The 27,185-nt window shown below is 40.2% G+C and overlaps 1 protein-coding gene across 2 annotated transcripts in view; it reads right to left on the bottom strand.

Annotated features, from left to right (window-relative positions):
- PHIP (PHIP subunit of CUL4-Ring ligase complex) overlaps positions 1–27,185 on the bottom strand; it is a 171,318-nt gene that overhangs the window by 43,444 nt on the left and 100,689 nt on the right. For both annotated transcript variants that reach the window (XM_075597969.1, XM_075597970.1), the window contains 10 exons: positions 23,855–24,008; positions 23,162–23,296; positions 21,881–22,009; positions 19,532–19,757; positions 15,760–15,897; positions 8,784–8,967; positions 6,702–6,825; positions 5,974–6,114; positions 5,562–5,653; positions 3,708–3,942 (listed from right to left, as the gene is read on the bottom strand). In XM_075597969.1, coding sequence (XP_075454084.1) covers positions 3,708–3,942; positions 5,562–5,653; positions 5,974–6,114; positions 6,702–6,825; positions 8,784–8,967; positions 15,760–15,897; positions 19,532–19,757; positions 21,881–22,009; positions 23,162–23,296; positions 23,855–24,008 — 1,558 coding nt within the window. The remainder of the gene's footprint in view (positions 1–3,707; positions 3,943–5,561; positions 5,654–5,973; positions 6,115–6,701; positions 6,826–8,783; positions 8,968–15,759; positions 15,898–19,531; positions 19,758–21,880; positions 22,010–23,161; positions 23,297–23,854; positions 24,009–27,185) is intronic.

The raw sequence follows: 27,185 nt of genomic DNA, 5'->3' as shown, positions 1-27,185 counted from the left end.
AATGATGGATACAAAAAAAGGAACAACAGGACAGTCACTCTTATACTCCCAGAAAGTGAATATATATATATCATTTACGTGAATCACTATCCGTATTTGAAGTGTGTGTGTATATAAATATATATATACATACAAATGAGCATACAGTAATATTTCCATTTGCTATTTGCCTTGCTATGGAGGGTTTTTGTCACTTTTTCACTCACATAACTTCACATATACATATATATATATATATACACACATTATATATATATATATATATATATATATATATATATATATACACACACAGTGGAAGTGTATTGTGTGTATTTACCTACACACTCACTCCACATTTCAGTAACATACATATACATCTAAATAATATTCACATATACACGTTTGCTATAAATGGAATTATTACAATTTTACATTATATACACGTGCAATGAATGGAATAAACACTGTAATAAGTTTGAAATCGCCTATCCGAGCTGCTATGCATGGCTGATCCCTTTTCTCCAGCTTCCTTGAATGTACTATGAGGAAGATCATGGGACCAGATGCTAGTGCACGTTTAGAGAGAGGGAGGGCAGGGCTGACAAAGGGGTGTGCCAGAGTTTGTGACAGGACATGAAGGGGCAGTGCCTTAGCAAATGGCTGTTAAAATAGAATACAAGAAAATTGGTCTTTCAAAGTTGTTTTTTTAAAAACAGAAAATGCTAAAAGTATTATTTCTTACTACAGAACTGATTTATTAAAAAAAACACACATGCAGGATATTGACTGAACTGCAGCTTTAATATAGGTTGGTGCACGGAGGGTGAAACTAACTATAGACAAAGAAATAAAAGGAAACACCTCAGGAGGAAGAGGATTCCAAGACCCTAATTACATCCACTCTAAACCCAGTGACATTTGTACAGAGAGTAGTGAAAATATCAAGGCAGGGTGGGAGAGGGAGGTGTGTCTAATCAAACAGGAATGGCCTATTGGTCGTACATGAATAATTCTGAGGGATAATTCCTTGATAATTTAGAAGTTATTTGGCTTGCGAGAACCCTCCTGGTCCGAGGGGGATCCTCAGATCAAAGGTGAGTACGATGTAACGTACAAATACAGAATGAGTTTAATATGTTGAATAGGACTTAGAAATAATCCGGGGTTGTTGAATATTGGTCACTCATCCAGAGTTGATGAGTTATATAGGCTATTTCATTAAAGATTTACCTTTTAACTATAACAAAACAACAAAGAATTAATAAAATGCTCATATAATACAGTGAAAGAAAGGAGGCGCTGTGGAACTTCAGATAATTACCGATATAAATATACAGTTTCTCTAAAGTAGGATTCTTGCATGTTTTATGTACAAAATTATAATTACATTGTGCTTCTCAAACTCCCTTGCAGATTGTACACCCTTCTTACACACTGTACATCACACACACATACACACACACACACACACACACACACACACACACACACACACACACACAATGTATGCCACAGCCCAATCCTGCTTTCCAGAGCTACCCAGGAAAGCAACATCAGTCTGTGGCCCCATGGGACCAAAAAGAAGCTGCTGCTGTTTACACTGCAATATGGAGCTGCAATACTGAGCAGTATGGGCAGAGCGAGTCCAACACGCAATCTGTGACTTATCTTCAGAGCACATATTAATCTGCTGTTCACACAGACTATCAGCTCTCAGGACTTTGACCTCATTATTGTATGAGCTCAAACATGCCAGGTGTGTGATTTAAATGTATTTATTAAGGTTTACTCATCAGGCTCATCATCTGATGTAGCCCAGAGGAGTAGTAGAGTCTGTCTGCTGAAAATAAAGGATGCAGGTGTGCATGTACGTGTGTGTGTACGTGTGTGTGTGTGTGTGTGTGTGTGTACAGTATATGGCTCAGTGAGTAAATGCACTTTATCTCCCTGTGCCTCAGGTACCAAAAAAATCAATTGTAAGCTCTATGGGCCCGAAAAAAAACCCAACCAAATATATGTATGGCACTGATTACACTAAAAAAGTGATATATCAAACAAAACAACCCCATATATAGTAGAGAGAGATCTACAACCCCAACCCCAACATTTCTAGCAACTATGATCAAAAGGACCCGTGTTTACATCTTGTGGGTTCCAGAAGTTATTTTGTTAGCAGGAAATGCTAGCGGTCACCTTACTGTTATAATACAGGAGTTACATTCTATGACTCAATCTAAAATGCCACTTGACACTGGGATTCAAACCAGGTTCACCCGCTTCAATGGCAGTGACATTACATACATCGTTATAGTAGATGAGCGTGAAAAAATACACATGTCCATCTAGTGCAACCTATGCTATATTTAGACAGATACTTATCCTATATTGGTATTTACAATATTGAGACCCAGAGGAAGGCAAACAAAAAACCCCAGTGAAACATTATCCAATGATGTCTCAAAAGGGGAAAAATACATTCCTTGCTGACTCCAATAACGGCAATCAGATTTCTCCCTGGATCAACAGCCTTCCCACGGTTAATTTTTTTTGGTATATCCCTGTATACCGTTCCTTTCTAAAAGGATTTCCAACTTTTTTTTTTTTAAAGATATCTATCGTATCTGCCATAAATGGGGAATACATTCGGTGGCTCTGCGCTTTTTCTACTTCCAGAATGTCTCTAAGGAGTGGTGCCCAAAATTGTATTTCGTGTTCATGGTGTGTTCCTACTAAGGATTTATAGAGTGGCATAATTATGCTTTATTCCCATCTGTAAGGGAGTCAAGGAGTTAAACTCCCTTTACAGGGCAGGAGACTGAACTAGGTGTCTGGTTTCCTGCAGGTGATGAGTAAAACACCTACTTGAACAGGGGATAAAAGGCAGGAAGTAGCTGCTTTTCAGTGTCCTTGATGGAGACTATGAGAGGATCACAGAATACAGAGCCCCACTCCTGGCAACTGTGGGGAACCCAAAGCCCCACACAGCAGAGAAGCCTGTACAGATAGGGCAAAAAGACTTACTGGGAGCAGCAGGACTTCACCGCCTACATCTTAAGTGCCTGGAGAAAATCGGGAGGCACTGGACCAGAACGCACAGATAAGACTTTTATATTGTTCCCTAAATATTGTTTCATGTATTTTTGGACTGGGAACTGGCCTACCCAGCCAGTCAGATAGAAAGGGCCGGAATAATGTTTATTTAGCCTACTAACAGGGAGTAGGTGTTTATTTTAAGATTTTGCGTTTTGCTTAAAGGGACAGTGCACCTAATGTTCAGTTGTTTTGTGGAGACTAAAATCACTCAACGTTTGGTTTACCCTAAAAACTGCATGTGTGGAATCTTAACTGACCTCACCTACAGGCTGCTCAGTCACACCAACCATAGCCCTTTTAATTTTTTTAACATCTTATGTGCCTCTGCAGCTACTGTCTGACATTGGGCACTATTGCTAAGCCTGCTGTCTACAACCACTCCTAAACCCTTCTCCATCAAGGATTAAACTCCCTTTTCCCCATTTAATTTGTAAGTCGCCCGTATATTCGTGTCCCAAATGCATAACCTTACATTTATCTGTATTAAACCTCCTCTGCCATTTACCTGCCCAAGTTTCCAGTTCATCCAAGTCCTGAGGTAACGTCAACTACCACTGAGCTAATTTTTGAACCTGTACTCCTAACAGAGCCACCATGGTTTGAGCACAGCATGTCACCACAATTGTCCCTACCTTTTGCTTTCGCTCTTTGGGTTTCTTTTTCTTTGGTGATGCCGATGGTCCATCCTTCTCCTCAATTCCTTTCTTCCTTTCTTTTCTACTTTGCTTCTGCTTGACCTTTTCAGCTCCTTCTTCGTCCTCTGAGCTACTATGGGCTTTCTTGGTTTTATGTTTAGGTGTTTTCTTTGGTGGTTGCAGATTGATTCCAGCATCCGCCGTCCAGTCCGAGTAATCGCTGGAATAGTCACTAGAAGAAGCAGCACAGGTTATACGAACTGCAGGTGACACTGCAGATGGAGCCACTTCTTAATAAGCAGTTCCACTGGCAATTACTGTATACTTTACAATATTTATGAAGGAAAAAAAATGTAATAATTAAAGCAGCCACTGAAAAAGTTGGAATCATCATACAGTACTGAAGCACTAAAAAGACTCTGTACTCAACAGAAATCACAAATGAACCTGAGTCTAGATCCTATTATTTCAATGACAAGAAAAATCCACCCCCCGGCCCACCTCAAAAGAAATAAATTCAAATTAAAACAGAAATGCATTATCAGGGGTATGTGACAAGAGTTTGGAAGGGAGGGCCTGGGTTGAGTTCAATATCCCATGCTAAGAAAGTAACAGTATAAATAGAAATTTGAGTAATTGTTAGCAGGCTGCAAAGTTGCCATTAGAATGAGTGGTTCTAGGTGTGCTGGTTTTGAGAGCTCTCCAACAACATTCCAAAGATAACACTAGGCTTTTAAGTAGTCCATGGTGTATGATTACATTGAGTGTGGGCCAGGAGGGAGAAGTTTGTAGTGGATAGTGAAAGAAACAATTACATGAGCCCACAGTAAAGAACAGAATTGGGGTAAATAGCAGGTTCATTATCAAAGGTATATAAAAAAAGACACAGCTGTGTACCTTACTTTATACTCGAGTTTAAAAGGTTTTAAGGCAGTCAGTAGAATTGCCAAGTTGATGTCAATTGTTGAGTAAATAATACAGGACCATTCTCCTGCCAAACTCCTATACTACACTTATAATATGAATATTATATATGCACACTATTAATGCAATACTAGGCCCCTGCAATGCTTTCCCCAATTGTGTGCTTGAATTTATACTGCTAAAATAGCATGTCACCTGATATTCACAAGTGCTAGGTTTGCACAATAAAACCAAGATTACTCAATATTATGTTCGAGTATCCTTTCCAAAGGGGTCTGGTGGTACGGCTCCCATACTGTAGGTCACAAGGATACTGGAGCAAATATACCACGTGATCTAATCTGCAGTTTATACAGCATGGTACAAACACTTCCTTTGTCCTGCAGGATATAAACTTTGTGCTTTTCCATGGCTGCATTTACATGCTTTGCACTTCGTCAGCCATCCATCTTATTGTATGTCTTTATTTATACAGCGCCAAAAGTGTACTCGGCGCTTCACAAAGAATACAGTACAGGGAATTATAATAATACATTAAGCGCAGCAAAAATCAGACAATAGGAAAGGAAATCCTTGCCCCGAAGAGCTTACAATCTAAGTGGTATGATGGGAGACCAAAAGGGACACTTTGGGGTCTAATCAGCAAGACCTAAAATCACTAAAGATGACGAATAGTGTATTAATAATTGCAGAGCTTAGTAAAGCTTGAAGTTGCACTGCTACTTGCATTGTGACTTTTAGACAACCTCATATTAAATGAGACTGCCCTCATGACCCTGAAGTACTGGTATTGTGTGTTAGAATCAGAGTCCTAGCAGTGCAGTCCCGAGTGGCTCGCTATACCGGTATATCTGTTGACTAAGCTTAGACCCAAGTCATTGCTACCTGACCCTAATCCTACAGCTCACAGACCATCCAAACACTTACCTAGAACTACCATCACTGTGCCACTCTGGTTTTTCCCCTTCTTCAGATGTTGCACCACTGGCAGCCACTGCTTCACTTTCAGCGTCTCCTTCCTAGCAGATAAATACAGTTACATAGGTTTATTTTCTTCTTAACCTTTTCAGTGCGTGAATGTCTTTGGCACCAAAGTCCCAAACAGTCTGACACCACAACATCTTGGACCATTTGTGCAGCAATCACAAGGACACGACCCATCCCCAACTGCAAGAACAGGAGAGGAATCCCCATCACTCCCACGGCTCAGAGATCCACAACCTCTCCTAGGGACATTCAGTGAACGTCATAAGGGCCACTAGCATGACAGACTGAAGACATCCCACAGGCAGAACATGCACAATATTTCAATTCAATGGTATCACATGGGAAGTCTCACATCTGAGGAGCTGTTCTCCTTTTCCAGTTCCTCTGCTGGTCCTGTCGGCTCCTCCAGTGTAGCTCGAGTGCAGTAGTTGTGCGGATTGGATTGCTGCTTTGTGGAATCTCCAGCGTCCAGCAGCGACTCATGGGAGTGGTTCTAAAAACAGAACAGGAGAACATGTCTACAAATGATAACGTGGCATACTGATATTCACGCGTGCAGAGGGACAGTGATTTGTCGAAAATCTACATATATCTGAGTATATTGCTATACATTCCCCAAGGGAAAGAGGTTAATCCAACATTAGTGGTACTTTGATGAACAAGCCTTCAGATCGGATTTTTTTTTCTAGCTCTTAATCAACTTCTCCCCTCTTAAAGACGATTATATATTTTAAGCACTTTAAGACAAAAAAAACACAAAAAACACCCCCCTTTAACAATTTACCTGTAGGCAGTAAACAGGACTATTAAGTGGCTTCGCCGCTGCCAAAAGGGGCCTGTACCACAACTTGGTACTGCGTCACCGGCCCTTCTGGCAGCGAAGAGGTTAAAAAAGGAAAAATACATATCTGTAGAGCAACCTTTAGAAATATAGCGGCTGAAAGTTAATTTTGGCCCCCTTTTTATTTAAGTGCTTTATTTGGAAAGCAAAAATCAACTCCAGTTAAGACGCAGACTTAATTTGAGATATTTAGTAACATACTATTTTCAAGCCTTGGTCGAGGGAAGTCGGTATCTCACCTTGGAGAACGAGGCCACTTTATTTTCTCTCACAGTATGATTTGTAGGGGTTTTCTTTTTTTCTTCCAATTTGTATATCCGTATTTCCTCTTCTCCTTTTGCCGTCCTCCATTCTTCCTGTTTACTACAAAAGCAATTCGATGCGTCACTACAACGTGCTTGTTCCCCCATTTTTTCCTCCCACATTTAAACTACGTAAGTCGATGTATTTCTCTGTGATATTTGCCCATATTTATTGAGCGATGCCAGGCCATAAAAAAAGAGCTCGCAGCCCATTCAAGTGAATGGGACATAAAAGGTGTCTCACGGCGCGCTAACTTGTCTTATGGTTTAAACACCACTTCGTAAATATGGTCCCTAATATCAAGGAATCGTTGACACAAGTGAGGAACACATTGATGCACATTAGCAGCTCTGCTTAAACGCAACCTACCTTAATCACCATTTAAAAAACGTCAAAATAATGTAAATAGAATTAAATTAATTCTGCTACTTTTTTGTTTCCATAAAGAGCATTACAATTTGGCCAATGCACCTATGGCAACAAAACATTCAGCAGATGAAAGCAAATCAGACAAAGCGTAAGTATTTTTATAGTATTTTGTAAAGTCTGAACATTTCCACTGGTTTCTAGTTGTAACAGGAGAGTGATCATGAATCTTGGCTGTGGCACATGTTTGTGGATGACCATTCCTTATGGAGACGACGACCAGGGTGAGAGAGCAGCGATAAAGGCCGTAAAACCCACCATAAAACGTTAGTTTACAAAACGTTTCCGGGAGAAGAAGGTTTAAAACTTGAATACATTTTTTTTAAGGCATCAATCCGCTGGTTTTAATCTAGTGAACAGATCACTCACTGCCCTTAGTACAATATGGCTCTATGTGGAAATGCACAACTAAATGACCGTTCAGTGCATATTTCCTATAAATAACATTTAAGGGAATGTGAATTATTTTACTGAAGTAATATGAGAGAGACTGGTGTGATGTACATAAATAATAGAGCGATTGCTAGCAAGGGACACTAATATAAGTAAACCGATATGAAACTGGCTACCATTAGAAATTGAAACAGCATGGGTTCCTAAAAGAACGTCAAATACTTAGATCTGGGAAATAAAGCCACTTGGTGACATTGTTGTTTATGAAACAAGTCAGGAGTGTATATGGGAGACAGCGTCCTTCTTGTGAATGGTCAATGGGAAATGAAAGCTTAGTAGCAAAGGAAGCACATTATTACGGGTCTTCAGCCATTGTCCATGTGCCGCACTGCTTGTGTGGAACAGATCTGTACCTGTAAATTAGCTCCAGATTCTCAGGCAAATGTTGTATTTTAATAAGGCAAAGATAAATACTGCCGTTGCCTTATTTTTTAATTCAGCATTCGGATACAGGTGATAAGATTGAATTGTAGCTCTAATCGGTAGTCTTAGAAATGTTCTTCCTTCCACAGGTCCAATAAAAAAAAAATCAGAAAAGAAAATAGTGTTGGACAGACAGCACTATTTTCTTTTCTTATTGGACCCGAGGAAGGACGAACATTTAAAGACTACCGATTAGAGCTACAATTCAATCTTAACACCTGTATCCGAATGCTAAATTAAAAAACAAGGCAACTGCAGTATTTATCTTTGCCTTATTAAAATAAATACAAAATTTGCTGATACAGCAAGAGACTCCTGGCTAGGCAAATAAATATTATAAAGGGAATCGGTGATAGAGACTTAAATCAACATATGGTGATTTTATGGAGAAGATGCCAACTTTAACGTTACTGAAAATTAATTAAACCAAATAGCATGACTAAATTACTAAACCATGTTTAGGAACGTCAACATCAAGTTCAATTTATACATTATATCCTTCCCGACATGTTTCTGAAACCTAGAACGTCTAGGGAGAAAAAAAAAGAGAAAACTCCACAAAAAAATAAATAAAGAGCCAATACGGGCACTAAACATACAATTACTAAAATGGCACAATGGCTGTCTGTGTGCAAGTAGTTTTTCTCATAACATCAGCAGTTCCGAGACTGCTGCTGCCTGTATTATGCATCATTTCTCTGTTCTACAAGCTTTACCTTGACACCCCTGCAGAAAGTTCTGGGACAACAACCCTCCGACTCCAGGCCACAAGGTCCCGCTCAGTAGCCATTTCACTTCTTGGAGCATTGCTGTGCATCTGTCGGACACCTTCAATTTGCCCGCTGCGTCTTAAGCCAATATTTGGTGGGGAGTGTACTTCTGAAGAGGAGCTGACAGAGGCTGCAGAGGAACAATTAAACACAAATTAGAATAAATTGCAATTTATGGGGTTTTATCTTTCTCGACAAGCATCTTTTTAAAAAAAATGTAATTGGTTTACTCTTTCCGTTTAATATATATGCAGACTAACGTTGTTTCTCTAAAAGGTATCAAAATCTACAAATTCTTTGTGGATTAAATTATGGTGTGCAGTTTTCCAAGCCTCATAAGTTTATTTTTCAAAGAGCACAGACAGTACAACCTACAACGAATCTGCATTTCTCCAAGAACAATATGACTACAACAACATTGAACTATGTTAAATATATAAGAAAACAGTAAAAATAGAAAGACACAGCAGACCAGAGGTGAGTATCAAAAATCAAAAATGTATAATAAAACACATAACATACATCAAAAACTTGCAATTGAATTAGTTAAAATGCGCTCCACACTTCGTTCCAAATGGTGTGGATCCGTAGATGTAAATCAGCAAGGACCTGGGGCACTGGGTCCCACTGACCGCAATTCCAGGAGAAGCAGGAGCATAAACATGTCACAGCAAACAATGCTATTAACATTAGACACGCAATGGCGTGACAATACCTCAATGCGATTCACACTTATAAACGTGTTTCATCAGGGGACGTGTGACACACAAGGGCTCTAACATTTATTCCCACAAATGGTACTAAATCAATTAGTACATTTAACAGTGCCCAAGAAATAAATCTAATACACATGGTAATAATAAAAATCATCAACATGTAAATGAATTCATCAAGGAGAGCATGATTCTCATTAGATCAATAAGTGCAGATGCGCATAATCTGATTCAGAAATTCATGTGTAATTAATACTAAACTAGTGACAAATATATACATACATACACACATACACACACATGATACCGTTAGCACGGGAATCAGCAGACAGCACTCAGGTTTGTGACATATATATTATTTAAGTTATGGTGGGTGAAAAGGTGACTAAAAACCCTCCACCGAATAGCATATAAAAATATTACTTGTGAGCACATTCACAAGTAATATTTTTATATGCTATACGGTGGAGGGTTTTTAGTCACCTTTTCACCCACCATAACTTAAATAATGTGTGGTGAAGACCTACTAATGTCAAGTTGCAGAGCCAGTACAACCAACCTCACATTGATGAGACCCACAAGGTCGAAACAGTCTGTCTGTGAGTGGGTTTACTGGCTTTGCATCTCATCCCAGGCTATGTTTAAAAGCTGTGTTTAAAGCAGCATGCATTGGCTTAAGGGTTTTCCATGTAGTGTGGTCTTGAGACAAAAGGTGACACACATTGTGTGCTCATTTGCATGTCATTTCCCAGAATCCCTTGCTGCAGTGGAAGTGCTGTATGCTAGGTGATAATGGTGAAGGGCAGGTCTGCAGACCTGTCTAAGACATGTGAATGTGCTCATAAGTAATATTTTTATATGAAATTATATATATATATATATATATATATATATATATATATATATCAGTGGTCGACAAATATAAATATAAATAACAGTGGTCGACAAATAACCAAAAAATCAAATGTATAGGTTTGTCGAACACTATATATATATATAAATATATATATATATATAAATATATATATATTAAAACACAAAATAGGTGCCGCAGTCTGGTGCCTTTGACAGAATCAACATAGGCATTCGAGGCGGCAATGTGGAGCAACTTCTCCTACAAAAGGAATGCAGATGGATAGTACAGTTGGGTACTATGATCCCAACAGGACTTAATGACTATCTTAGCTTTGCAATGTTTCTTTAGTTTCATATTTGCTGTTTTCTTTTTATGCTCCTGATTCTACATAATGATATTCTTCAACAATCTTCTCCTGTATCCTTTCATTACTTATTAATTATCTTTCATATTTATATATATAACCTTTTTCATTAGATAACAAGTTCACCAATCTCAATGATTATTATATCATTTTCCCTTTTATCTCACTGTTATTATTTTTTCTATTTATTTTGTTCTTATTCATTTTCTCTTTACCTTTTAATCTTTTGCTTAGTATTTATTCCCTTGTATTCACATTCTTTTTAAACTCTTTTGGTTTCTCCATGACTGTCTCTTTAAGTAAGATTGTCTCTGAAAGTCTTTCTTGCTCTAACATGGCAACAGATGACTCGTTTCTATCTTTTCAGAATTTCCTATTGGCTGATCGCAGCAAGAATTTCCTATTGGCTGATTGCAGCAGGGTGATTTTTGGCGCGAAAATGGAGCCTTTAAAGAGCAGTCATGGAGGCTGACACTACACGCTCCCGGAAGAAGCCTTTTCAGGCGAAACGGCCGTCGGGCAGAGCTGTGACAGCACCCCTACCTCTTCCTGACCCGTGTGCTGCATTGTTATCCTCCAGATTCTTCTTTGTTCTACTACTGATGCCCGAGCAAGGGACGCTGGTCTGTATTGGGATTCCCCTACTGCCCTGCTTATTTTTCATCTGCAGTGTGCTTTGCCCCTGGGTTGCTATATCCTGACCCCTGCTTATCCTCAGTATTATTTCACCATTGAGGACAAATCTTGAGTGGTACCAATGCACTATTTGGACTCCCTCCCTTGGCTGTTCAATCCATAGGTGCAGAACCAAACTGGCATCAGTTTATTCATCTCATTTGCAGCACCTTGCAGGGTCATTTGTACATATATCTGAGTGGCTTTGTTTACATTATTTATGATCTTTCTCCTAGCCAGTTAGGTATTCATGCTGTGTGTTTTATTATGCTTATTATTATACCCATTAACCGTGCCTTTCTTGTTTATGTTACTTCATGCAATATTCTGAGTATATTTCTCATCCTTGCTGCCTGACTAGCAGGCATTTGAGGTATTACTACCTTTCATGTGGTCTGGTTTGTTTAACACCTTTTTTAGATCGGCCGATCTTAGTTTCATTACTGGGGGAATTATTCTTTCCCCTGGTTTTGTTATGCCATACTTGAACCTTTATGTATTGGTTTTCAACAGACCCTCATGTGATTTGGTGCATAATCCATGTGACTTGGTGCTATATTTATAACCGCATTTACGCACAGCAATTTATTATGTGGTAGTTGTTTGGGTCTGTCTTGTGTGTTTTTTATTTCTCATTGCTAATAAAGTACATTTTTTCATTTTTCATTAAATATTGTTTGAGTGCACCTTTTTGACCCTTCTTTTTTCTTTTCATGTGTCATATATATATATAGTGTTCGACAAACCTATACATTTGTATATATAAATAATTACACACTGCACTTATTGATCTAATGAGAATCTATACCGTATGTATAAACTAAATTGAAGTGACTACTATGCCACTTTCTTTTCAAAAGAAAAATAAGTGACAAGCTTAACATGTGACAAGTGATGATCATAATACATAACGCTATAAATAAATAGCAAGTGTTTGAGAAGAGTAGTCTCCCTAAATGAAATGCACAATACATAAAATGAGTAGTTTATATATTAAAAACAAATGCCCCAACAAATGTATTAAAAAACACATAAAAGAATATTATGTGGAGTGTGTATAAACAAACTCACACCACCCACATAATATGATACTCAAGATATAAGAATAACTTGAATATTTGTCACCAAAATAAAAGCTGCACGATCGCATGCTAGAGGCACGCAGGGAGAGGGACTGATTCAGTCTCACTCTTAGTGCGTGTCTCTTACAGATAGGTGCAGCCCGGTAGGATTCACACAGCGCGAGTCCCATTGAGATGCAGACCCTGCTGTGTTAATCCCGATTGACCATTACCCCCCTGCTATGCAGTGCACCGCGGACGGTCAACGCTTTGCACACTGCACGAGCATGCTCTACAGCAGCTGATACATACAAGATGCTAAATCTCTATCTACCTTCATCAATTGTAACACTAGATTTTTTAATATACTTATTGCTGCGTGATTGTGATATGTAGGGAAGACTATAAAGTGTCTGAGAATTAGAATCTTTTAGCATCTAAGAAATATCTAACATATCACCAAGAAGTTTGTAGATAAAGGTACACCGCTTACGCATCTTTTGGATAATTTTTTACGAATAAGACTCCTGAGCATTACATTTTTGTGCTGTAGAATCTCTTAAGGATGATATTAGATCTGGTAACAAGGATCTCTATCTATCTGTTATGAATGGAACTGTACTGGATATTTAAACTCAAAGCAATATACCCTTTGGGCTTTAATGATGTGGTAGAAATGACTCCTTTTTTTAAATGAACATATTCTTGAGATACAGTTCTTTAAAGGAATTTATTAATGGGTATTTCATTATATTAGAAAGTGAGTATCATATTATGTGGGTGGTGTGCGTTTGTTTATACACACTCCACATAATATTCTTTCATATGTTTTTTTTTAATACATTTGTTTTGGTATTTCTTTTTGACATATAAACTTGTCACATGTTAAGTTTGTCACTTCAATTTAGTTTATACATAATACATATTCATACACACACACACACACATCTCAAAAGAATGACCTAGGCGCAGAAAAGAAGGGGAGGGGAAAGCAAACAGAGTAGTATGTCTGATACAGTGTCACGTGTAGATGCTAAGAGATACACTCACACTTAGATGAATATATAAAGGCCTGTATCCAAATAAATTGGATCTGGAGCTCTATCTGGGACTGCTTTTTCTCCAACACTTGTCTTTTGTTGCAGGATTCACTCCATCTCAAATAGACTGGTTCTCGATATCAACTGGACATCACAAAGGAAGGCAGCAGGAGAGATTGTAACCAAGCTGAGTCTCTTACTCTCAGCTCGTGCCCCTGATCAGTCAGTATCGATCTGAGTGAGAGACTCAGCATAATTACAATCTCTCCCACTGCCTTTTTATAACTTACCAAGTGTGAGTGTATAAACTATATGTTTATAGGGTTTTATATTTGTAATAAACAGTGTTACAGTATATCTGTTCTTCAATATCTCTATTCCTATATGATGTCCATTAGAAATCAAGAACCAGTCTATTTGAGATGGAGTGAATCCTGCAACAAAAGACAAGTGTTGGAGAAAAAGCAGTCCCAGAACGCCAGATAGAGCTCCAGATCCAATTAATTTGGATACAGGCCCTTATATATTCTAAGTGTGAGTGTATCTCTTAGCATCTACACGTGACATTATATCAGACGTACTACTCTATGTTTGTTTTCCCCTCCCCTTCTTTTCTCTTTTTTTCTGTGCCTAGGTCATGCTTTTGCAATTCTACTTCTCGGCTTAAGTGGGGTCGTGGACCTAATTGGCTGCATTAATTAGGGAAAGGCAGAGACAAGGGTAATCACCTCCCTATATTTATTGTATGTATACACATTTTTACAATTGCTTTGTGGTTCTATTTACTTGATAATTGTTTATTGTAGCGCACACACACACACACACAGAGAGACGTATCACACACACACACACACACACACACACACACACACACACACACACACACACACACACACACACACACACACACACACACACACACACACACACACACACACACACACACACACACACACACACAGAAAGAGACGTAACACACACACACACACACACACAGAGACGTATCACACACACACACACACAGAAAGAGAGACAGAGACGTATCACACACACACACACAGAGACGTATCACACACACACACAGAAAGAGAGACAGAGACGTATCACACACACACACACACAGAAAGAGACGTATCTCAAACACACACACACACACACACACACACACAGAGATGTATCTCAAACACACACACACACAGAGATGTATCACACACACACACGTCACTAATTAGTATCAACTACACATGAATTTATGAATCATCAGATTATGCACATTTGCACTTATAGATTTAATGAGAATCGTGCTCTCCTCTGGATGAGTCATTTAATAGCTGATGATTTTTATTATGATGCGTTTATGTTCCTGCTTCTCCTGGAGTTGCGGTTCGGGGAAAAAGAGACAGTCTACCAGGGAGAGAGTCTGTGAGAGACTCCTTGAGAAAGCGCAACACTTGTGTGAAACGCGTGTGATTACTAGTTTGTCATTACCGGTTGTCTATGTTCTAAATAAAGCCTTTTTACTTTTCCACGATTTGGGTACCCTATTTTTCAATTTTTATTTGCCTTACATCTTGTGGACGGCTTGGATTTCGTGTGAGTGCCCCAGATCAACTTCCACTATTACTGTGAGAGTCTGTGAGAGAGTATGTATGTATACACAGTATATATGTATGTATACACAGTATATATGTATGTATATATACACAGTATGTATGTATACACAGTATGTATGTATGTAAATATGCCATTGATTCATAATTGATTGATTGATATATATATCAATCAATGTCAGGATTGTTTTCTATAACTTGTATATGTACATGCAACAGAACCGCATAACTGGAAGTGTGTGTGTGTGTGTGCACACACACACAATCAATGATTTAGCAGCTGCCATTGATGCAGTCACTAACATATATACACACACACACACTACCTTGCCTGATCATAATTTAGATGCATTTTCTGAGCTTGTTTTTCCAAGGGAAAGGCTTCAATTACCTGTAACTGAAGTGGGTTGGACAAACATACCCAAGCTGAACCCACAATGAAATCTCACAGCGTAAATTACATCCTGAATAATAAATGCAAGCTTGGTATCACCGTTATGCCTGGCACACAAAATCTGAAGTTTGAGGTTGGTTTGATTACGAGCTTGTGTATCACGAGTAACGTTTTGGTGGGGTGCTGAGAAATGCAATTGTTTTGCTTGCCTCTGCCCATACGGCTGGTATTACTGTTTCCAGTCCCTGGGTTCAATCTCTGGTCTTGCTCTTGCTGTAGCCTCTGAATCAAGCTGTCCAAAGGACTCACTTCATCGTCTGCTTGCTGGCTGAGAACTTGATTCAGTCCTGTGTGAAACAGGAGAGAGGTGTATGTTAATACTTATCGTAAAACCAATATCTGCTTCCAAACTAAAATGTTCCTAAAGTCAACATGTGAAGTTAGGCAAAGACATACCGTACTTCCAGTCCCACATAGGTATGTACAAACCTTCGGAAAGTTTAAAGCATTACACAGACAAAACATTACATTAGAAACTGACACCAGAATGAGAGTGCTAAATCACTTCTACACACTGCTGCAACATCCTTTTTGCCTGTGAAATATACATAGTATACTGTATGTGGGTAATGTGCGGCACGCACAGCATTACCTTTAGGTCAGTAACTTATGTCAGGCAGTGGTTTAAAGTGCCTTCGGCACCTACTTAAAGGTGTTGATGCCAGGGGGGCGTGGCTAAGACACGGAGCGGAGAGGACGTGTGCTTGAGAGGCTACGCACAAACCTGCACAAAAAAAGGGGCCCAACTCACCCCGGACCCAGCAAGAACACACGCAGAACAGAGGACGAATGTGGGGAACACCCGGGGGGGGGGGGGGGAGGTTTGGGGGGGTGGGGGGAACAGCGGAGTGCGGGAAAACATGGAACAGGGCGGGCTGGGATCAGTTCTCCGTTCTCCCAACGGAAGCCCAAAATGGCTGGTGGTCGCGGCTGACTCGGAGGGAGACCCGCAGTGCAAAGGATCGCCCTGGACTCTGAAGTGAGCGGGGAGGCTGGAGACTGAGCCCTGGTCGCTGGTAGCAGAGGCAAACCCGCAGAGGGGAGGAGAGGCAGGCGAAACCCCAAAGTAAATTTGTACAAAATGGCGGCTGAACCTCTGTAACAGCCCTCCCTCACTGAAGACCCATATGCTCTCCAATATTACATCAGGCACAGTAAATATGGGAGAAGAACCCACAACAATATGAATCCTGATCATTATTAAAACGACAGAGGGGGGACATGAGGCTCTTGTCTAAGCCCAAAAGCTGAAAAAATCTGTTGATTTTGTAATAGATTTGTCACAATCACACTGCAAGCAGGCAAGTTCCCCTGATAGTGAGAGATGCCATGGAGTGAGCTTATAACCATTTAAATGTGGGAGGGAGTAAGCTTCAATTGGATAGGAGGTTGTCACCCTCCAATCAGCCAAGACTAGCTGAACAAGAATTATAAAACATACAGAACACCTACAAGCTCATATTGAACCCCCAAAATACCCACAACATATATATAAGCATATAAGTTTCACAGAGGAGTGCTACTGAGCATGGCAATATATATATTTAAAACCAGAGACATAACATAAAACACAGACAAAGCTCAGTGCACATCCAGAAAAACTTATATACGGTACAGTGCCTAAATATACATGTATAAATAACTAATAAATAAAATGGTCTTTTAGTTTAACATTTTGGCCAAATTGTTGTAAGCCCTTGAGCCAACTGCACGGCAGACCACGTTCAAGGGTCCCTAACACCAATATAGAGTCTTAATAACCTGTGCATTGCCAGGAAGAATGATTTATAATAAATCTGTCAATATGCATGCAGTGTGATTGTGACAAATCTATTACAGAGTGCTTTTCCTGGTAATGTACAGGTTAATAAAAGCTTCAATCAGACTTAGAACTTTTGCAACTTATATTGACAGATTTATTATAAATCATTCTTCCTGGCAATGCACAGGTTATTAAGAATCTATATTAGTGTTAGGGACCCTTGAACGTGGTCTGCCGTGCAGTTGGCTCAAGGGCTTACAACAATTTGGCCAAAATGTTAAACTAAAAGACCATTTTATTTATTAGTTATTTATACATGTATATTTAGGCACTGTACCGTATATAAGTTTTTCTGGATGTGCACTGAGCTTTTGTCTGTGTTTTATGTTATGTCTCTGGTTTTTAATAATAAACAAATGTACCATGTAAGCTATGATCAATGCTATAATGTGAAATATGATGTTCCTGTATTTGTGTGATTGGAATAAAGTTTTTAAAAAAAAGAAGAAAGAAATTGACACCAATTCCAATATCCATTTCAAGTAGAGAAACCGCTTTACTTACACATTTAAATTAATGACACTGCACGGAAAACAATAATATAGCAACTCATTTAATAAGTCTAATTGCTTTATATAGTTTTGCATGCACTTGTCACAGGAATGTTGCACAGTGCAGACCTTATTAGTTCTCAATAAAACATCCTCAAACTTTGCATGATAGATGAAATATGATCAACAATCCAAGCAGTTCATCTATTTATTTATTTTTTAAATATTGCGGACTATTTAATTCTAGCCATGTATAATTGCAGACATTTACGGTGGCACTTTGCACCCACACACCTATAGACCAACTGTCTACAGTATAGTGAAATGCAAAGTAATACTGCTTGTACATAAAGCGGTAATGCTGCACCTGTATTATACAGTAGTTACTTGCACACTTATAAGAGTTTGAAAACAAGTTGGAAAGTTATTTAAAAAGGCCATCCATGCACCTTTTTGTTTAAAAAATTTTGATTACCTTTATTGAACACTAATTACCTAAGCTGCCGATCGATTGGTTCTCCCGTGATTGATCAGCAAGAACCTGCTTCCCAGGGTTCACTAAATGACTGCCTTTCAGTTTCAAATCAATCCTTCAATCAGTGTAACTCAGCAGCTACAATGTATTCTTATATTACTACGGTAACATTGAGTATTGTTACTGTTTATATCTCAAACTTTTTGGAATATTGACAACAAATTAACACAAACAAGAAAGTGTTACAACTTGCACTGCTCGGAGGTGGGCTAAAACCTGCTATAGAAAGCAAAAGATGCTCAGTATATTAAAACTCATTAAAAATGGCACGAAGAGATGTACAATAAAAAAAAATAAAAAAAAAAGATAGAAAGTATTATCTAATGCTACAGAACTGATTTAAATAAAAAATAAAATTTAAAAAAAAAAATCCATGTAGGATATTGCTTGTATTGCTCATTTGAAACTCATCTACCACTTGACCAAATACACTATGCAAATATAGGCACAAAGGAAACTATTACACAAGAACAAATCACGGACAAAACTCAACCCACAACTTTCTAATGTGTTTGTAACCTGCCAAATGGCACCTTTTTAATCATCTTTGAGACACAGATCTTCACACACACACTAATGAGTTTACTAACATTAGATATACCCATACAATACAGGAACATACTGCATGTATCCATACACATTTATATCGTTCCACTAAAAAAATCTAATGTTATCACCCTTCCTCGACTATAATTTCATAAAGTTGTGCTTACCAGACTGATTTATAAAATACAGACCATCTTTCAGAGTCCTCATTAAAGTTATTTACACAAGTGTTTCTCCAATATAGAAACGCTGCATGCAGAATATTGCATTGTTATCCACTATTGTGGCGAAGAGATTAATATAAACACGATACATGAACTTTGTGTGTGAACATATCACTGAAGTGAATAAACCAGACAATGACTTAGCCACTGAGCAAGTCACCTGTGAAGTAGGGATATCCTTAAAACCTAACCTGTTAGTAGCTCTAGAGGACTGGAGTTGGCTGCCCCTGCACGAAGGTCTGTAAAGCACAAAAGCAAGCGCATCACAACATAAATGGCTGATGTTACCCACAGATGTTATACCTGAGGACGTCACCCCCATCTGAGGAATGAGGTGCTCGGCTCTGCAGTTCTCACGCCCTGGAACGAGCCGCTGATATCGTGTTGGATGTGGGTTTCCATCCACGTCGACCAAAAAAGGAGGCGGCATGAGGTGCGGAGCCTGCTGCGTTTGTTCATCCAGGACATAGTGGTTGGAGTCTCGGATAAGAGGCCGATAATCACTGTGAAAGAACATCTGATCTGCGATCTGTAACAAAGAGCACAAGAACAACAGAAAAACGGCTCAACAAATGTGTATTTAGGGCAAACACAGAAGTGACACTACCTCATATGCCAGACATATTTATTAATAAGCCTATATTGTACATTACTAATACAAAAGTAGGGCAAAGTCCCAAATCAGTCACCAACAAAGGTCTAAGAGATATGGCAAAATAATCACGTGTCTTTGGATTAAAACTGGATGAAATGCATACAACGTGAAACCTTTGTACAGGTCCAAATAACAGTTTAGCATACTGAAAATACAGATTTGTGCTAGATATTGTAAATAGTGAGCACTGCAGAAAAGACTGAACACATGCAAACTCAGGTAGCAAGGAGGTTAATATATTGTAATTGAATGTACAATTCCAATATTTGTTTCAGTACACACAACCTTCACTAGCGGTTCTGTGCTATGCATCAATCTTTGTAGGTTACATTTAAAAAGCCACGCGGATCTCCCCACTATGGGAAGAAATTAGAAATTGGATACATAGGGTCTTCGACCTCACTATTCCCCCAGACCCATGGCTATTCCTCTTGAATAGACCACTAACGGGCCTGTCCAAAGCAAACAATAAACTAATAGCACATTTTGCAATAGCCACACGGAGCGAGATCGCAGCACTATGTAAACGCCCCTAAATTCCAAGTATCCCAAAGATTCGAAATCGATTGTGGTTTATCTGCCAGATGGAAAAGTTGACGAGTCTAGTCAACGACACTGGCACCAATTATCTCTAAGTATGGACGCCTTGGCTGGCGCAGACGGATATCCCCGGGGTTGAGAAGAACACAATCTGGCTGTGATAGATGCAGGTGCGTTCTCCTTTAGGAGCGGAAACTCAGCTCACGACGACTACACAGACAAATAGACAGAAAGCCTACAGAGGTGATAAACTGGAGAGGACGCAACCCATAAAGAGCCTGACTAGGAACAGTTGAGAGACCTAGCACGAGTGGATGCTCCTCTCTCGGCTGCGTCGCCCCTTACTCCCTCCCTACCCTCCCCATCCCCTCCCCATCCCCTCCTACCCTCCCCATCCCCTCCTACCCTCCCCATCCCCTCCTACCCTCCCCATCCCTTCCTACCCTCCCCATCACTTTTTTTTTTTTCATTTTGTTTTTGTGTTTGTCAATTTGAATTAATTGTATTATGTAAATTATGTTATTATCGTTATTGCTAGAAGGGCCCGAAAAACCGGGATATGTCTCACGAGCTGACATACGGTACTGTCTATAGCGGAGATTTACACTAAAAATGAATGTAATTTATACTGTATTCTGTATCACCTGTTTGGAAAAACTGCAATAAAATCTAAGTTAAAAAAAAAAAAAAAAAAAAAGCCATGCAACTTCTAACTGAGTGCCACTTAAAATAAATGTATTTTTAAATTAATTTGGGCTCAGTTAATATATTTTATTGTTGTCACTGTTATCTAGATAAGATTGCTCTAAACGTATGAGTGCCTGGAGGCAGGGACTTGGCTAATGGAGTTTGTGCTCATCGCTCTGTGGTCCTCATATGCTGATGGAATGGAACCAGCATATATACACACAGTATACGGCCTCTCTCTCTTCTGCGGTCTTCATCTTGATCTCATCTTTTTCTTCAATTCCCGCCCTCCCTTTTTCATCCTGTGTACTTTTCTTCTTCCAGTTTGCGAACTCGCTCTCCTTTCTTCCGTACAAGCAGACATGATGCTAGACCGTTAAGGGATCAAACCTGCGCACACATCTTAACGTGAAAGCGCCAGCTTTTCAATGTGCTGCTTTGAACATATATCAAAGCAATGTGTCAACACCTGTACTGCCAGAGTAGGCAACGCAGCTTTACACATCTCTGTGTTGCTAATCTCTCTGGCAGCAGCGGTGTTCAGTAGATGGGGATTTTATTTTTTTAATTCTATGATAATTTTCTAAATAAATTAAAGGATAGATGTTGTGGACTGTGAATTATAATCTTTATGAACTGCCTGCTTCTGTCCATTCTCACTTTCTTATGACTCAATGTGAAAACACAAAACAGTCCTCTAAAAGCAACTTATTAAAAATATATAAGTATGCAGGGTTGACATTCCTACGACCCACCTGTGTTCACCTTACCTTGTCATATTTGCTACTGGAACCAAAGCCAAATATGAGAAGATGGCCGTGTGAGTCTGTGCAGGCAAAGTGCTGACCATCAGGAGAGCACTTGCAGTCAAATACCGCTCCATGACCTTGTCCTTCAATCTGCAAAACAGGTCACCCAGAATCTTACAGTGTCTGTAACTGGGTATTGTAAGAACATTTCGCTCTTACATCTTTTGGCCCCAAAAATAGCCTTAAAAAATAAAATGTCAAGTAAGCAGAACCTACATCATACCATTTAAAAAAATGTCCGGCCGCGTCCATGCTGCTGGCGCGCAACGGAGCACCGTGATGTTGCGCTCGTATGTAGCTGGGGAGGTTCTTGTTCTGTAGGTAAACGCGATGGGGAGGCGTTTCAGGGGGTGAGGGTTGGGAGTTGTGGCCGTAATGTCAATGATCTGGTTTGCCTGACCCGGCCGTTGCAAGGCAAAGACAAAAAAGTTTGTCTCCGCACGCATCGCTCTTAGGCCGCGCGTAAAGTGCCCGCGATGGGCGACGTCACCCGTCGCCGCGAGCGAAAGTTATATTTCGCTTTGCGGCGGCGGCGCGGGCATACTGGTATTTGATTGGTTCAGGGGCTGTCACATGAGGCGACAGCCCGCGAAATATTAAATATTGCCAGCTACCAAAATTCGTGACGCGAAGTCGCTCCGTCGCATTGTCACCATCGCGCTTACTATAAGCGGACGCGGTGGCAATGCATTTGTTTTTGGCCGACGTCGCATCGCCGTTGCGGGCACTATACACGCGGCCTTACCCACACTCGCAGTATTGACTACAATTCATTTACATTGTTTTGATCACGCAACTCGCGTACGATCAGCATGGACGCGGCCTAATGAAAGGCACACAAGTGACTTGATTCATATGTTACAGACTGTGACTTTATGCTCCAACAAACATTAGACCAGCTGACAAAAAGAAGGGAAATATAGCCAGAAGAAGGAACCACAACACAACTTGCAATATTAGTGCTGCTGAATATGAACGTACACATAAAAGCATCTTCACCCTGGAAAATGCAATTTGGGAGGTTTGCGGCCTTTGCTGCTGGTACACCCACCGCCCCCTAATTCCTAGGTCAGCTATCGATTGGCAGAATTGGCAGAGTATAAAGAACATTTGTGAGGTCCCTCCTCCCAAAAATAAGAAACAAGAAGTACTGTGATGCAACTTAACATAAAATCTAGGAAAAAGATTCCAAAATGTTAACTAAATAAAATGATTATTCTTTTATTATTAATTTAAATTTACCATGTTAAAGTAAGACCGGATCTTGACACCTCTTGCCAGATCCCAGACTATGACATTTCCATCATGGCCTGCAGAAAATAAAACTCTTGGATCAAACGGATGAGACTCTAGCACAAAAACTTCATCCTCATGACCCTGAAATAGAAAAGAAAAACAGTGGGGGGGGGGGGGGGGGGGAGGGGGAAAAGTAAGTTGTTTAAAAAAAAATCAATAAAAAGGAATGTTCAAAACCAACAAGCCCTCAATCTAAGGTGACATTCTGTTCCAGAAAATCCCATGCAGACCCAGCTGCCAATTCTTGTGTTTTTTGGGCAAACCGTAAAATATTAAAAGTATTAACAAAGATGCTTTACATGACAAAATGTTCGAAAATATAGTGGTTTTACCATTAGCCATTGTTAAAATTGCACCCCGTCCCCAAAATTGTTTTTTCTACCAACTTTCCCCTACAATTCAACAGTTCAGAACCTTAAGTTAAACGTAGAGAGTAATTTTCTTCTAGATCACATTTGTATCTGAGCTTGATCATTGAGAGTTCCATAAAAGTGCTATTCTGCCATGGGGAAAAACACTTCCAGTTATTTGCATCACATTTGCACCACTGACTTGTTACATTAAACCATTAAGGATTGCAGAGAAATGTACAGATTGTTGCTATTAGACACATTTCCTACGAGTTTGCATATTTATTACCATCAGTATATGGATAAGTTGTCCAGTGTTGGAGTTCCAGACTTTCAAGGTCATGTTATTGACGGCAGTGATCACAGAGTTGTCGTGACGGTCCCAGGCTACCATCGTCACTTTCAGCTTCGTTATCTTGTCCTCCACACCTTGTACGCTGTGTCTGAACCCAAAACAGGGACTATTGTCAAACACCTCATCCAAACAAGACACAACGCCTATACTGTAACCTGGGAAACGCTCTAGTGTTGAGGACAATTATTCGGAAGAAGGGTGTTGTACCCCTCTCCAGCGTCAACTGCTTATTGACCAGATCGGGGTGCGATATCACACGTCACGGCCTAGTGAATCTTCCACCTACAAAATGTCTGAGGTAGGTAGTCATTACAAGATCAAAATATATAATTATTTTACTTCTGATTTAAAGCAGCAATCACCCCATCTCATTTGTTTTTTTACCCCCAATTTATTGTTACAGGATGTGAACCGGAGTTTCCACACAGTCAGAACCATGCTATTGTCAGCTCCCTGATCATGAGGTACAGTACTTACCGCTAAAGTTTCCAGGTTTAAATCTCCCTCCAGAGGAAACAAAATGGCTGTCCACTCTCCGGCACAAAGCAATCTGAAACATCATACAGCAAGTTGCTGCTCCCTATTGGATGGCCATTTAAAGCCCCTTTAAAATTAGGAAGCAATGTCGGTAATTTCACCAGTAAGTATCTCAGGAACCAGGCATCCCAAGCGCTGAAAATAGCTTGGTTCAGCTCCCAAGCACCCTCTAGTTCTTACCCTATTCTAACGTGTTTTTATTAAAGTTTCATTTGGGGGTGATTGCCGTTTTAAAACCTTCTTCAAAACCAGAATCTGGTCTATTCAACAGGGAAAAAAATAGGGAGTTAATATTGAATAATTAATTTAGACTCTTGCATTCTGCTTAAGGATGTCTTCTCTCTACCCCCTTGTATCTAAAGCCCTCTCCCGCCTTAAACCTTTTTCTCACTGACTGCCCCACACCTCTGGAATGCCATTGCCCTCAACAACCGACTAGCACCCTCTCTATCCACCTTTAAGACCCACCTGCTTAACAAAGCATATGAGTAGCTACGCGGCTAATAGTATACACCTGATACATAAAGCTTGGTCCCTTGCAGACGCACTTACCAAAATGCCCTCCTACTGCCCCTGTACGTCCTTCCTACCTACCACTTAGATTGTCAGCTCTTGGGAGCAGGGACTCCTCTTCCTAAATGTTGTATTGTATATGTCTTTATTTATATAGCGTCATTAATGTACATGGCGCTTCACAGCAGTAATATACGTGACAATCAAATAAATAACAAATAATATAAATACCACAAAGGGGAGAAGTGCTTCAGACATAAAAGTAACAGTTCTGGTAAGTGCGTCTACAAGTGGCCACGGTTAATGTAGGAGGTGTTAATTATCAGCCATGGAGCTACTCATATGCTTCCTTAAGCAGGTGTGTTTTGAGGTGGGTCTTAAATGTGGATAGAGAGGTTGATAGTCGGATATTGAGAGGAAGGGCATTCCAGAGGTGTGGGGCAGTCAGTGAGAAGGGTTTAAGGCGGGCGAGGGTTTTAGATACAAAGGAGGTAGAGAGAAGACATCCTTTAATCAGGATGGTGCATAGCGATAAAATAGGGCTAAAATGTAAGGAGGGGCAGAAAAGTGTAAAGCTTTTAAAAATGAGGAGAATTTAATGTGTGATACGGGATTTGATCGGAAGCCAGGAGAGGGATTTCAGGAGGGGAGGCGCTAAGCCAGATATAGAAAAGAGTAGAGTGATTCTGGCATCAGCGTTTAGGATAGATTGTAGGGGAGACAGGTGAGAGGCAGGAAGGCCGGACAGCAGGAGGTTACAGTAATCGAGACGGGAGAGAATGAGGGCATGTGTCAGAGTTTCAGCAGTCGAGCAACAGAGGAAAGGGCGTATCTTTGTGATATTGCGTAGGAAAATGCAACATGTATTAGATACGTTTTGAATGTGAGAGGAGAAAGTGAGAGAGGAGTCGAGTGTGACCCCTAGGCAGCATGCTTGCGCTACTACTGGGTGTATGACTGTGTAATGTGGAAGGAGGTAGTGGGGCCAGGTTTGGGAGGAAGTATGAGGAGCTCTGTTTTTGCCATGTTAAGTTTAAGTCGGCGGAGGGCCATCCAGGATGATATCGCAGAGAGACATTCAGAAACTTTGGTCTGTACAGCAGGTGTAAGGTCAGGGGTCGAAAAGTAAATTTGTGTGTCGTCAGCATAGAGGTGATATTTGAACCCAAGAGATGTAATTAGGTCACCTAGAGAGAGAGTGTACAGTGAAAAAAAATGAGAGGTCCTAGGACAGAGCCCTGGGGTACCCCCGCAGAGAGCTCGATAGGAGAGGAGGTGGTGTTGGCAGAAGAGACGCTGAAAGTACAATTGGAGAGGTAAGAGGAGATCTAGGATAGAGCTTTGTTAAGAATGCCAAGAGTATGGAGAATGTGAAGGAGAAGAGGGTCGTCCACGGTGTCAAATGCTGCGGAGATGTCGAGTAATATGAGCAGAGTGTAATGACCTCTGTCTTTGGCAGCACGGAGGTCATTAGTTATTTTAGTGAGGGCTGTGTCTGTGGAGAGCGGTGCGGAAGCCAGATTGTAGAGGGTCTAGGAGAGAATAGGTGTTGAGAAAATAGAGCAAGCGAGAGAATACAAAACGTTCAAGGAGTTTAGAGGCAAAAGGCAGGAGGGAGACAGGCAGATAGTTAGGAAGAAAGGTAGGGTCAAGCTTGCCGTTTTTGAGTAATAGTATGACTGTTACATGTTTGAAGGAGGAATGAAAGGTACTAGAGTAGAGGGAGGAGATAAAAATGTGTGTGAGCATAGGGACTATAGTAGGAGCAAAAGGTTTGAGGAGATGGGAGGGAATGGGTCAAGAGAGCAAGTGGTAGATGGGGAAGAGGAGAGCAGCAGTGCCACATCCTCCTCTGTCACAGCGGATAAAAGAGTCAAGGAAGGCAGGCAGATTGTAAGGAAGAGGTGTAGGATGGGAGGAGGAAACAGAGGGGATGTCCTGAGGTATGAATTCCAACTTTTCCTTGAAATAGTCAGCAAAGTCCTGAGGTGAGAAGGAGGAAGAAGAGGCAGCTGAGGGTTGTCTGAGAAGGGAATCAAAGACAGAGAACAGTCGGCATGGGTTAGACTTGTGTGTTTTGATTAGTGAAGAAAACTCTGTTTGTTTAGCCTGAGAAAGGGCATAGTTGAAACAGGATAGTATAAATTTGTAGTGAATGAAGTCTGCGAGAGAGTGTGAGATTTCCTCCAGAGGTGTTCAGAAGAACAAGTGCAGG

Source organism: Ascaphus truei, chromosome 4, assembly GCF_040206685.1.
Source record: "Ascaphus truei isolate aAscTru1 chromosome 4, aAscTru1.hap1, whole genome shotgun sequence".
Taxonomy (NCBI): Eukaryota; Metazoa; Chordata; class Amphibia; order Anura; family Ascaphidae; genus Ascaphus; species Ascaphus truei.
This window is presented reverse-complemented; position numbering and strand designations above follow the sequence as displayed.